This window comes from Moschus berezovskii, chromosome 8 (assembly GCF_049115385.1).
Source record: "Moschus berezovskii isolate FMDL1 chromosome 8, NW_MosBer_1.0, whole genome shotgun sequence".
NCBI classification, from domain to species: Eukaryota; Metazoa; Chordata; class Mammalia; order Artiodactyla; family Moschidae; genus Moschus; species Moschus berezovskii.
The window spans coordinates 103,618,809-103,629,809 of record NC_142467.1 but is presented as its reverse complement, the minus strand read 5'-3'; the positions used below and the strand labels follow the sequence as shown (position 1 = coordinate 103,629,809).

The 11,001-nt window shown below is 40.4% G+C and overlaps 2 protein-coding genes across 2 annotated transcripts; both read right to left on the bottom strand.

Moving 5' to 3' along the window:
• Positions 1–442: 442 nt before the first annotated feature.
• Positions 443–1,408, bottom strand: LOC129558328 (olfactory receptor 7A17-like). Its single transcript, XM_055429399.2, has one exon. It carries the CDS (start codon positions 1,406–1,408, stop codon positions 443–445), a length of 966 nt encoding a protein of 321 aa, XP_055285374.1.
• A 6,333-nt stretch (positions 1,409–7,741) lies between these two features.
• Positions 7,742–8,668, bottom strand: LOC129558451 (olfactory receptor 7A17-like). The gene has a single exon (XM_055429606.2). The coding sequence runs from the start codon at positions 8,663–8,665 to the stop codon at positions 7,742–7,744; it is 924 nt and encodes a 307-aa protein (XP_055285581.2). The 5' UTR covers positions 8,666–8,668.
• Positions 8,669–11,001: the final 2,333 nt, after the last annotated feature.

Sequence of the window (11,001 nt, the reverse complement as noted above, 5' to 3'; positions counted from 1 at the left end):
AACATGGTTTAAAGTTGTCTTCTAACTGGGAAGAAAGTCAAACATCATTTATGGATATAGAAATGATGAAATTAAATATAAGTAATTCACATGGTAAACTCATTTTTTTCTGTAAATAGAAAATCAGCATAGATACAGAAATAACCATAAACCAATCCAAGACAGAAGGGCATGGCAACCTTACTCAATACCACTTAGAAACATAATAGACAGATTTACAGACTACACACTCATAGGGAGCACAATAGAAATTGGTACATTTCCCCAGTATATAATTTCATTTGATAATAAAATGTAGAGGCTTTGAATTCAAAAAAATGGAAATTTTGGGAAATAAATAGAAGGATCAAGTTCTACTTCAGCAACCTGATAAAAAAATTGGGCTCTGAGGTTTTGAGCCCTAAAATCACAGGCATTTCTTCAGCCCCAGGAAAACTGGTCCTTATATAGCTGCCATCCCAACGATCCTTTTCAGAGCCCTCTTTATGTCTTTATTCCTCAGACTGTAGATGAAAGGGTTCAGCATGGGTGTGACCACAGTGTATATCACCGAGGCAACAACACTTGATTGTGAGCTGTGAGTATCAGCAGAGCTAAGATACACTCCCAGGACTGTACAATAGAATAAGGAGACAACTGAGAGGTGAGAGGCACAGGTGGAAAATGCTTTATACTTCCCCTGAGCTGATGAAATTCCTAGTATAGAGGAAACTATCTTAGAATATGAGCAAAGAATTCCAGTGAGGGAAATGCCACCATACACTCCAGTTACAAAATACATCATTATGTCATTAAGAAAAGTGTCAGAACAAGCAAGTTGAACCACTTGATTAACTTCACAGAAAAAGTGGGGGATTTCCAAGTCTGTACAGAAGGCCAACCACAACACCATTATGCTTTGTATCAAGGAATTCAGAGCACTCATGATCCAGGACAGCAGAACCAGCAGTCCACAGACCCAGGGTTTCATGATAACTGTGTAGTGGAGTGGGTGGCAGATGGCCACAAAGCGGTCATAGGCCATCACGGTCAAGAGGAACACGTCCAATGTTGCAAAAAGTATGAAAAAATGCATCTGGGTGATGCAGCCTTCATAGGTTATTACTTTGTTCTGTGTCCCTATGTTCTTCAACATCTTTGGGATGGTGGTGGAGATAAAGCAGATGTCTACAAAGGACAGGTTGGAGAGGAAGAAGTACATGGGGGTGTGGAGGTGGGAGTCTGAGCTGACAGCCAGGATGAGGAGCAGGTTTCCAAACACAGTGATCAGGTACATGGAAAGGAAAAGTCCAAATATGAGGGGCTGCAGTTCTGGTTCATTCGATAATCCCAGGAGAATAAATTCTGAAATTGGTGTCTCATTCCCAGGTTCCATGTGATGCAAATGACTACCTGGAAAAAATAGCATGATTAATTTTTCAAAAATTGGCATTGCAAACACAGGGGAACTCTAACACTTATATTTTGCATTCAAAAAATAGTCATGACTTTGCATAGAAATTTCCCCTTCAAGCCAATCTCCTGTGCCATCTCTGAATAGGAAAGCCTATCTTACGGTCAGTTTTTTCTACCAGTGGTCAGGTATTCTACATTTGTAATGAGGGATTTTGTCATGCATTTGAGGGAATACAAATTTAAGACCTACCAAATTCTGGAGAAAGAGGAGAGGGTGCTGAGAGACAATAGGTCCTGTAGTTAGGTGGTGGAGAAAACATATAAGGAAAAAATTTAAAAACTCATACAAATGATCATACATTTACAAGTGTTGAAAAGGAAAATAGATCAAATATAAAGAAGAGAGTTGATGAGGGTGTCACTTTTTACTGGGTGTTCAGGTAGCCTGGAAAACATTTGATCAGAGACCTCAAGAAAGAGAAAGAAGGAGACATGAGTCTCTTGGGTAGAAATGTGTGCTGGTCAGAGGGAACAGCTGTGTTTCGAAACAACCAACTCCCTGACTTCCTTCTCTCCCAGTGACTCCCCACTGTGAAACGAGCCCCAAATTCCACAGCTTCAAATCCTAGCCTTGACTCTCTGAATGAAGCACCACTTCACCCTCGTGCTGCCCTCACTCACATCAATCTCAAGAACATTAAACTTGAGGCACAGCTTCACTTGATGCCACGGGCTCAAGACTCAGAGCTTATATGCACCTCCTTAGACAATCAACTACTCTATTTGGAATTTCATCCCTCCCTATCTCCAAAACACCATCTTTTTTAGACTGCCTAGATAATTTCTTTCATGAGCCCTCCCCCTTTTTAAACATTTGTACAGAAAATGGGGAATTTCACTTACAGTCATTTAGATATAGGGTTATCATTGTGAAGTTTTAATTAATTCTGCATCTTTTATTCTTTGCTAACTATAAGTGCCTTGAAGCTTATGTTAATATCACACATACTCTTCAACCCCTTAGATTTAGTTTAGTTGTGAGCAGTACCTGAATAAATACATACTGCATGAAGGAATGAAAAAGACATGTTCTCATAGAAATTGCTAACGATGAGAGAACAAAAAGGACCAGGGAAACACTAACATAGTTTTCAAAGACATGCTGGAGAAACGTTTCCCATATTCTGAGATTCACATCTACTAGAGGTTCAGACTATGTAGTTTGTAAGAACAAAATAAGGTAGAAAAAATAAAATGCAAAATTAAAATGTCAGAGTGCATCACATATAGTAAGACTTTTCTGATTCTCTTTGTTTAGATGCCTGTGTTTGTGTATGCTCATGCCCATGCATACATTATGGCTGGATCACATGTAAAAGGCATGTCTTAGCTGGGACAGAGTCAAAAAAGTTTCTTATCCACTGCAATAAATGCAAGAAGACATTTATAAGAGACCAGTCCCTGCTGAGGGAGAAGCAGTATAAATAGAGGCCAAGGCAAGAGCAGGTTTCAGAAGGACCAGACAGCAGTGTGGGGGCTGAAGTGACCTCAGATTCAAGGGCCCACACGCTGACTGCACTTAGATTCCTCCAGTGTCCACATCAGGCCCTTGGTCAATTCTTTATTGCCTATTTATTCCTTTGTATTTGTCCACATTCATTTTCATAGGGTCCAGTAGGGAAGGAGACTTTTTCTTCTATTGCTTTTCTTTCTTTTTAAAGAAGATTTTATTTATTTAATTTTGGTTGCGTTGGGTCTACACCGCTGTGCGGACTTTTCTCTTGATGTAACGAGCAGGGGCTACTCTGTAGTTGTGGTGTGGCTGTCTCATTGCTGTGACTTCTCGCTGCAGAGTCCAGGCTCTAGGGTGTGTGGGTCTGAGGAGTTGCCCCTCCAGGGCTCTAGACCGCAGGCTCAGGAGGCTTAGTGAACCGACTTAGTTGCTCCACAGTGTGTGGGATCTTCCTGGACCAGGGATCGGACCATGTCTTCTACATTGGCAGGGGGAGTCTTCACTACTGAGCCAGTACTTAAACCCCCTATCATTTTTCTTAAGCGACATTTTTCTTTGTTATTCCCAGGCTTTGATTTTTTTTTTTTTTTGGTGGCAAACCCCATGGTCACACTCTACTTCTGTTTCTGAGACTTGTCCCACCTGTGATAACCTCCTCACGATATACCCTACAAAGTCTTATAATGCCACAGAACCTACCCGTTCTTTCATGTGATTTGTACCTGATGACACTTTGCAATATATGCGTTTATTTTATTCTGAAATATTTCTCCATTAAAATGTTAGATCCAAATCATCAGAGACCTCACCTGCTTTATACACTCTGGTGCCTTCATAGAGGTATGAATAAAATTACAGAGGAAATAATAGAGCAAAAAAAAGAAAGGAACAATAACACTCAAATGCCAGTATATGAAACAATGTGCATAGATAATATGTAATAGAGAAGCAATTGATTAATCAACCCACAAATATATTCAGCCTCTCAGGTAACGAACCTAATGCAAAATTAAGCCTTTTAGCATAATGTGACTCTGTATACTAAATTCAGTTTTTTCAAGCGAATACTCAATGTGAGAAAAGATTCTTTGAAATGTGTGTCTTAAGAACTGTAAGCTTCCAGGTAGTAGCTATTCCATTGATCTGGATCTTCCTTATGAATTTAGAACATGCTCAAATATACCCCATCTCAAAAATAAAAAATAAATACATAAAATGTCATCATTTCACTGCAAGCCACTCTTGACCATATAGTGTTTTCCTACTCTCTTAAACTGCAAATCTCCTTGGAAATGTTCAAATTTTACTGACACCACTATGCCTGCCATTTCTTCTTGAGTCTCCCCTAACTAGATTTTCATCCCCATCACATAATTATCAACAATTCTTGAATTTCTGAATGCCATAGACACTTGTCTTTTTTACATATATATTTTTAATTTATTTATTTTAATTGGAGGCTAATTACTTTACATTATTGTATTGGTTTTGCCATACATTGACATGAATCTGCCCCGGGTGAAATTATTAAGACAACCTTGGCTCTGGACCAGCAGTTTGAGCTTTCAGGTGACCTCAAGTAAATGTTCTTGGGTTTCATCCTCTCTGACTTTCTCCTGCTGGGCTTTCAGACTCACCCAGATAAGCAGTCTGAGAGGAAGGTCTCTGTGTGGAAGTCCAAATTCCTCCTGAAGGGTTGATGGTGGAGACTGAAGCTCTGAATCCAGACGAGAAAGAAGGAAAGAGTGAAGCGTGGGTCTCTGAACCATACTTAAGAATCCAAATGCAAAACCATGCTCCATTCAGCTCAAAAAGCTGTGGAGCTGCTCAGCCACTGCAGCAGCGGAGATATTTATAGCTCTGTGTATTTGCTGTATCTGCTCATTATATGTGTTCAGCACATTTTCCACTATTACTTCAGTCCTCAAACACCTTATTTCCTCAGGGGAACTTGTCTGGACAGAATGGAATTTTTTCAGCTGATTGGTCATTCCCAGGAGACCAGGTTAGAAGTCAAGTGTATCCAATTCTTATTACTACTCCATGAACCCTCCTGTATCCCAGAGTTCTAACACTGACACTTTTTGCAACCCTGGGTCAAAGTGTCCTCCAAATCTAAGTCTGAGGAACCTGTCTGGACTAGGGCCCTTGGGTTTCAAAAGCACGATGGGAATGCAGCTCCTGATATTTCTGGAAAATTATTATTTCCTCCTCAATAAGGGACAGATCTATGTTCCCTTGCTATGAAACAGTAGGTAAAATAATCCTTGACTTCAAAATGCTTTTGACACATCAATTAGGTGTTTTCTGTTTTAACACAAGTGAAAAGCTAGGGTTCAGTCCTTTAACCATAAAAAACTTGGTAATGATAAGAGATCCACATAGATCTTTTAATGCACCATGGACTGAGCTTAGCATCTTTTATCTGTTGTCTCATTTGTTACTTTGCAACAGAATATCTTATGAGGATGTACAATTATAAGCCTCATTCTAAATTTGCAAAATTGTGGTTCAGAAGGGTGAGGTGATTAAACTGATTATCAGGGAAATGCAAATCAAAACCACAATGAGATATCATCTCACGCCAGTCAGAATGGCTGCTATCCAAATGTCTACAAACAGTAAATGCTGGAGAGGGTGTGGAGAAAAGGGAACCTTCTTACACTGTTGATGGGAATGGAAACTAGTACAACCACTATGGAGAAGGGTGTGGAGATTCCTTAAAAAACTGGAAATAGAACTGCCATATGACCCAGCAATCCCACTGCTGGGCATACACACCAAGGAAACCAGAATTGAAAGAGACACGTGTACCCCAATGTTCATTGCAGCACTGTTTATAACAGCCAGGACATGGAAGCAACCTAGATGTCCATCAGAAGAAGAATGGATAAGAAAGCTGTGGTGCATTTACACAATGGAGTATTACTCAACCATTAAAAAGAACACATTTGAATCAGTTCTAATGAGGTGGATGAAATTGGAGCCTATTATACAGAGTGAAGTAAATCAGAAAGAAAAACACCAGTACAGTATACTAATGCATATATATGGGATTTAGAAAGATGGTAATGATAACCCTATATGCGAGACAGCAAAAAAGACACAGATGTATAGAACAGTCTATTGGACTCTAGAAGAAGGTGAGGATGGGATGACCTGAGAGAATAGCATTGAAACATGTATATTACCATATGTGAAATGGATCGCCAGTCCAGGTTCAATGCATGAGACAGGGTGCTCGGGGCTGGTGCACTAGGATGATCCTGAGGGATGAGATGGGGAGGGAGGGGGGTTCAGGATGGGGAACACACATACACCCAGGGTGGATTCATGTCAATGTATGGCAAAACCACTACAATATTGTAAAGTAATTAGCCTCCAATTTAAATAAATAAATTTATATTTAAAAAACCAAAGCTATGAAGTGAGTAAGGTGTGTGTGGTGATTAGAACATGAGATTTTTCTAGTTCTCTTGCTCTAAGTTATTGGTTCTCAGTCATTATTCTGTATGAGACAGAAGAAAAGGCCTGATAAAGTGAGTTACTTAAATTACATAGTGAAGGTGCCAAGTAGAGCTTATTTAATATGAGCACCTTGCTTATTTAACTTCTATGCAGAGTACATCACGAGGAACGCTGGGCTGGAAGAAGCACAAGCTGGAATCAAGATTGCTGGGAGAAATATCAATAACCTCAGATATGCAGATGACACCACACTTACGGCAGAAAGTGAAGAGGAACTCAAAAGCCTCTTGATGAAAGTGAAAGAGGAGAGTGAAAAGGTTGGCTTGAAGCTCAACATTCAGAAAACAAAGATCATGGCATCTGGTCCCATCACTTCATGGGAAATAGATGGAAAAACAGTGGAAACAGTGTCAGACTTTATTTTTTTGGGCTCCAAACTCACTGCAGATGCTGATTGCAGCCATGAAATTAAAAGACGCTTACTCCTGGGAAGGAAAGTTATGACCAACCTTGATAGTATCTTAAAAAACAGAGACATTACTTTGCCAACCAAGGTCCGTCTAGTCAAGGCTATGGTTTTTCCCGTGGTCATGTATGGATGTGAGAGTTGGACTGTGAAGAAGGCTGATCGCCGACGAATCGATGCTTTTGAACTGTGGTGTTGGAGAAGACTCTTGAGAGTCCCTTATACTGCAAGGAGATCCAACCAGTCCATTCTAGAGGAGATCAATCCTGGATGTTCATTGGAGGGACTGATGCTAAAGCTGAAACTGCAATACTTTGGCCACCTCATGCGACGAGTTGACTCACTGGAAAAGACTCTGATGCTGGGAAAGGTTGGGGGCGGGAGGAGAAGGGGATGACGGAGAATGAGATGGCTGGATGGCATCACCGACTCTGTGAACATGAGTTTGAGTGACCTCCCGGAGTTGGTGATGGACAGGGAGGCCTGGCGTGCTGTGATTCATGGGGTTGCGGAGAGTCGGACACGACTGAGTGACTGAACTGAACTGAACTGAACTGAACTGAATACAACTTCTAACTATTCTTTTAGTAAAATAAAAGGAAAAACTTGATATATGTCACTTGAAAAGATACTATTCTTAAGAAATTCACATAGACTCAAGAAATAAAAGGGAATTTGCAAATATTTCTGATATAAGTTTGGAAGAAAATACATGAAAGCAGGAAAATGAAATAAATGGGAAAACTTAATAAACTGTGTTATTTACATATAAACAGAAGATGAAGTTAAAAAAATGTAAAATTAAGGAAGCAATAGAAAAGACAAATTATATATTCACAGTCTTATGGAAGAATGGCAATTTCTGGATCCACTTATTTGCCCCAGAAGAGTTTGTCCTTTTATTGCTCAATGAATCTTTTCAGAGCCTCCTTTATGTCTTTATTCCGTAGACTGTAGATGAAGGGGTTCAGCATCGGGGTGACCACAGTGTACATCACTGAGGCTATTGCACTTGAGAGTGAGTTGTGGGTATCCGCAGGGTTAAGGTACACTCCTAGGATTGTACAATAAAATAAGGAGACAACTGAGAGGTGAGATGCACAGGTGGAGAATGCTCTGTACTTCCCCTGAGCTGATGAGATTCCTCGTATGGAGGAAACTATCTTAGAGTAAGAGTAAAGTATGCCAATGAAGGGACCACCACTCAGTAGCCCAGCTGCAACATACACCATCATGTCATTAAGAAAGGTGTCAGAACAGGCACTTCGGACTACCTGATTGAGCTCACAGAAAAAGTTGGGGATCTCTGGGACTCTACAGAAGGACAGCGGCAACATCATTAAGATTTGTATCAAGGAATTCAGGGCACTCATCATCCATGACATCAGAACCAGCAATCCACAGAGTCGGGGATTCATGATGACTGTGTAGTGCAGGGGGTGACAGATGGCCACAAAGCGGTCATAGGCCATTACCGTCAGGAGGAAGTCATCCAACCCTGCAAAGAGTAGTAAAAAGTATATTTGGCTGATGCAGCCTTCATAGGTGACAACTTTGCTCTGCATCTGGATATTCCATAGCATCTTTGGGATGGTGGTGGAGATGAAGCAGATGTCTACAAAGGACAGGTTGGAGAGAAAGAAGTACATGGGGGTGTTAAGGTGGGAGTCTGAGCTGACAGCCAGGAAGATGAACAGGTTTCCAAATACAGTGATCAGGTACATGGTGAGGAAAAGCCCAAATATGAGGGGCTGAAGTTCTGGTTCATTTGATATTCCAAGAAGAAGAAATTCTGAAATATGTGTATCATTCTCTGGTTCCATGTGGTAGAGGGAATGACCTGGAATTAAATCCCCCAAAATGATATGATCACGTTTCACAAAAATGAGCATTACTGACATAGTCAAATGATACAATTTATATTTTGCAGTCATGAAATCAGTACCTATAATTTTGGTGTGTAATCTGTCCCCTTCAGGGCATTCCCTGTTCCATCTCTGATTATAAATTCCTGTTCTTTTGCAGCCATTTCCCCAAGAGGTCAGGTATTGCATACTTTTAATGAGATTTCTGTCAATCCTTTGGGGCTCATAAATTGAGTACTTACCAGCTTCAAGGCAAAGGATAGAGTGTGCTGAGAGACAAAAGTTCCTATAATTGGATGATGGAGAAATAATGTTAGCAAATATAAAATCATATAACATGTTAAATGGTGACAGGTAAAATGAAGAAAAAGGGGGCATAAGGCAGAGAGGCTGAGGTATTATTCTTTACCGGGTGTTCAGGTAGGCTGGCAAAGCAAGTAACATTTGAACAGAGATCTCAAGGAAGAGAGGCCTGCCTGGTAGAAGGAATGGCTGGTGCAAAGGCCCCGAAGAAGACGCCTGTTTCAGGTATTCAGGCTCCAAAGAATCCAGTTTCCCAAGGGGAAGATACAAGAGGGAGGGTGATGAGAGAGGGGGCCAGAGGATGCTAAGGAATGAAGTGACCTTCCTGCTGCTACTCATTCTTAAGATACAGGGAGTCCCTAATTCACAAGTTGTTCTTTTCACCTTATTAATTTTATTTCCAAGGAATCCTGAGCACAGAAATCAATCCACTTTTTGTTTTCATATTTGGTTGACATTCTGTCATCTGTATTTTCAGGGGAACATTTTGGTGTACACCAGTTCATGTACTCTTCCTTTGAGGACTCTCAGGGCCTACAACACACACACACACACAGCACTGTGGTGGGGTATTTCTTCTCTCTGTAACTTTTATTTAATTCCATGTCTTTTTTCCCTCCTAGACTGTGAGAACCTTGACACATGCAGCAATGTTACACGCATTCACCACCTTTTCCCCACCTGACTCGGAGCAGATTTAGTGGGGAACTGTAACAAATTCAATATATATTGCATGGACTTGAAAGAACATGGCCTCACAAAAATTGCACCTAATAAAAGACAATAAGAGACAGAAAAGATGCAGGGGAAAGCACTAAAATAGGCATGGAGAACAAGCAAGAGGAATGTTTTCATGTTCTCAGATTAGGTCCCATTGGGGGTCTGAACTATGGTTTGCAAAAATTAAATAGAATATAATAAATGAAACACACAAAAAGTATCAGAGTGTATCATAACTAGTAAGGATACACACAAAATCATTTCTGGCCCTCTTTGCTCAGTCATATGCATGGTTGTGTGTGTATATGTGTTTGTTTATGTTTATCTATGTTTGTCTATACAGACATAATAGTTTGCATGTGCAGTTGTGCAGTCATATCTGATTCTTCTCAATCAACCCAGGACCGTGATGTAAAATGCATCATGATCTGGGACTTACTCTGGGACTTAGTCAAAATGTCTGGAATCCACCACAGTAAAGGCAAGAATGGCATTGAAACCTGTATATTATCATAAAACGAATCGCCAGTCCAGGTTCGATGCATGATACAGGATGCTCGGGGCTGGTGTACTGGGATGAACCAGAGGGATGGGATGGGGAGGGAGGTGGGAGGGGGGTTCAGGATGGGGAACACATGTACACCCGGGGCAGATTCACGTAAATGTATGGCAGAACCAATACAATAATGTAAAATAATTAGCCTCCAATTAAAATAAATAAATTAAAAAAAAGAAAAGTATATATGTGTGTGTGTGCACATGCTTGCCGATCATACCAGTAAATGACAGAAAAATTAAAAATGAAAGTGTAATGTAAAAAAAAAAAAAAAAGGGCAGTTCCTGCTAATGAGGGAAAATCAATATGAATAAAGAGCCCTAAAGAGGAGCCAGATTTCAGAGAGAAGAGGCAGCTGTTTGGGTGCTGAAGTACCTTGGATTCAAGGGAGCACAGACCACTGAACCTTTATTGCTTCACTTGCTTCGTCATGTTATCAGTGTCAGGTCCCTGATCTAATTTTTAATCCTGTACCTATTCCTGCTTATTTACCACACTAGTTTTCATATGGTTCAATAGTGAATGAGGTTGGCCTTTCTCTTATTTTTCTCTGTGGAATTCTTCTTTGTTACTCTTGGGCTGTAAATTTTTATCTCTCTCTCTCTCTTTCTTTTTCTTTCAGACATATCTAGTAGGCATCCTTTTTGACACCAGTCCAGCTTCTGCTCCTTATACCTCATGCAAAGTTCTTCCCAGCTCATACTCTGTAATATAC

Excerpts from the sequence above, each read along its gene's own strand:
- LOC129558328 (XM_055429399.2), bottom strand. The coding sequence starts at position 1,408 with ATGCTATTTTTTCCAGGTAGTCATTTGCATCACATGGAACCTGGGAAT.
- LOC129558451 (XM_055429606.2), bottom strand. The coding sequence starts at position 8,665 with ATGGAACCAGAGAATGATACACATATTTCAGAATTTCTTCTTCTTGGA.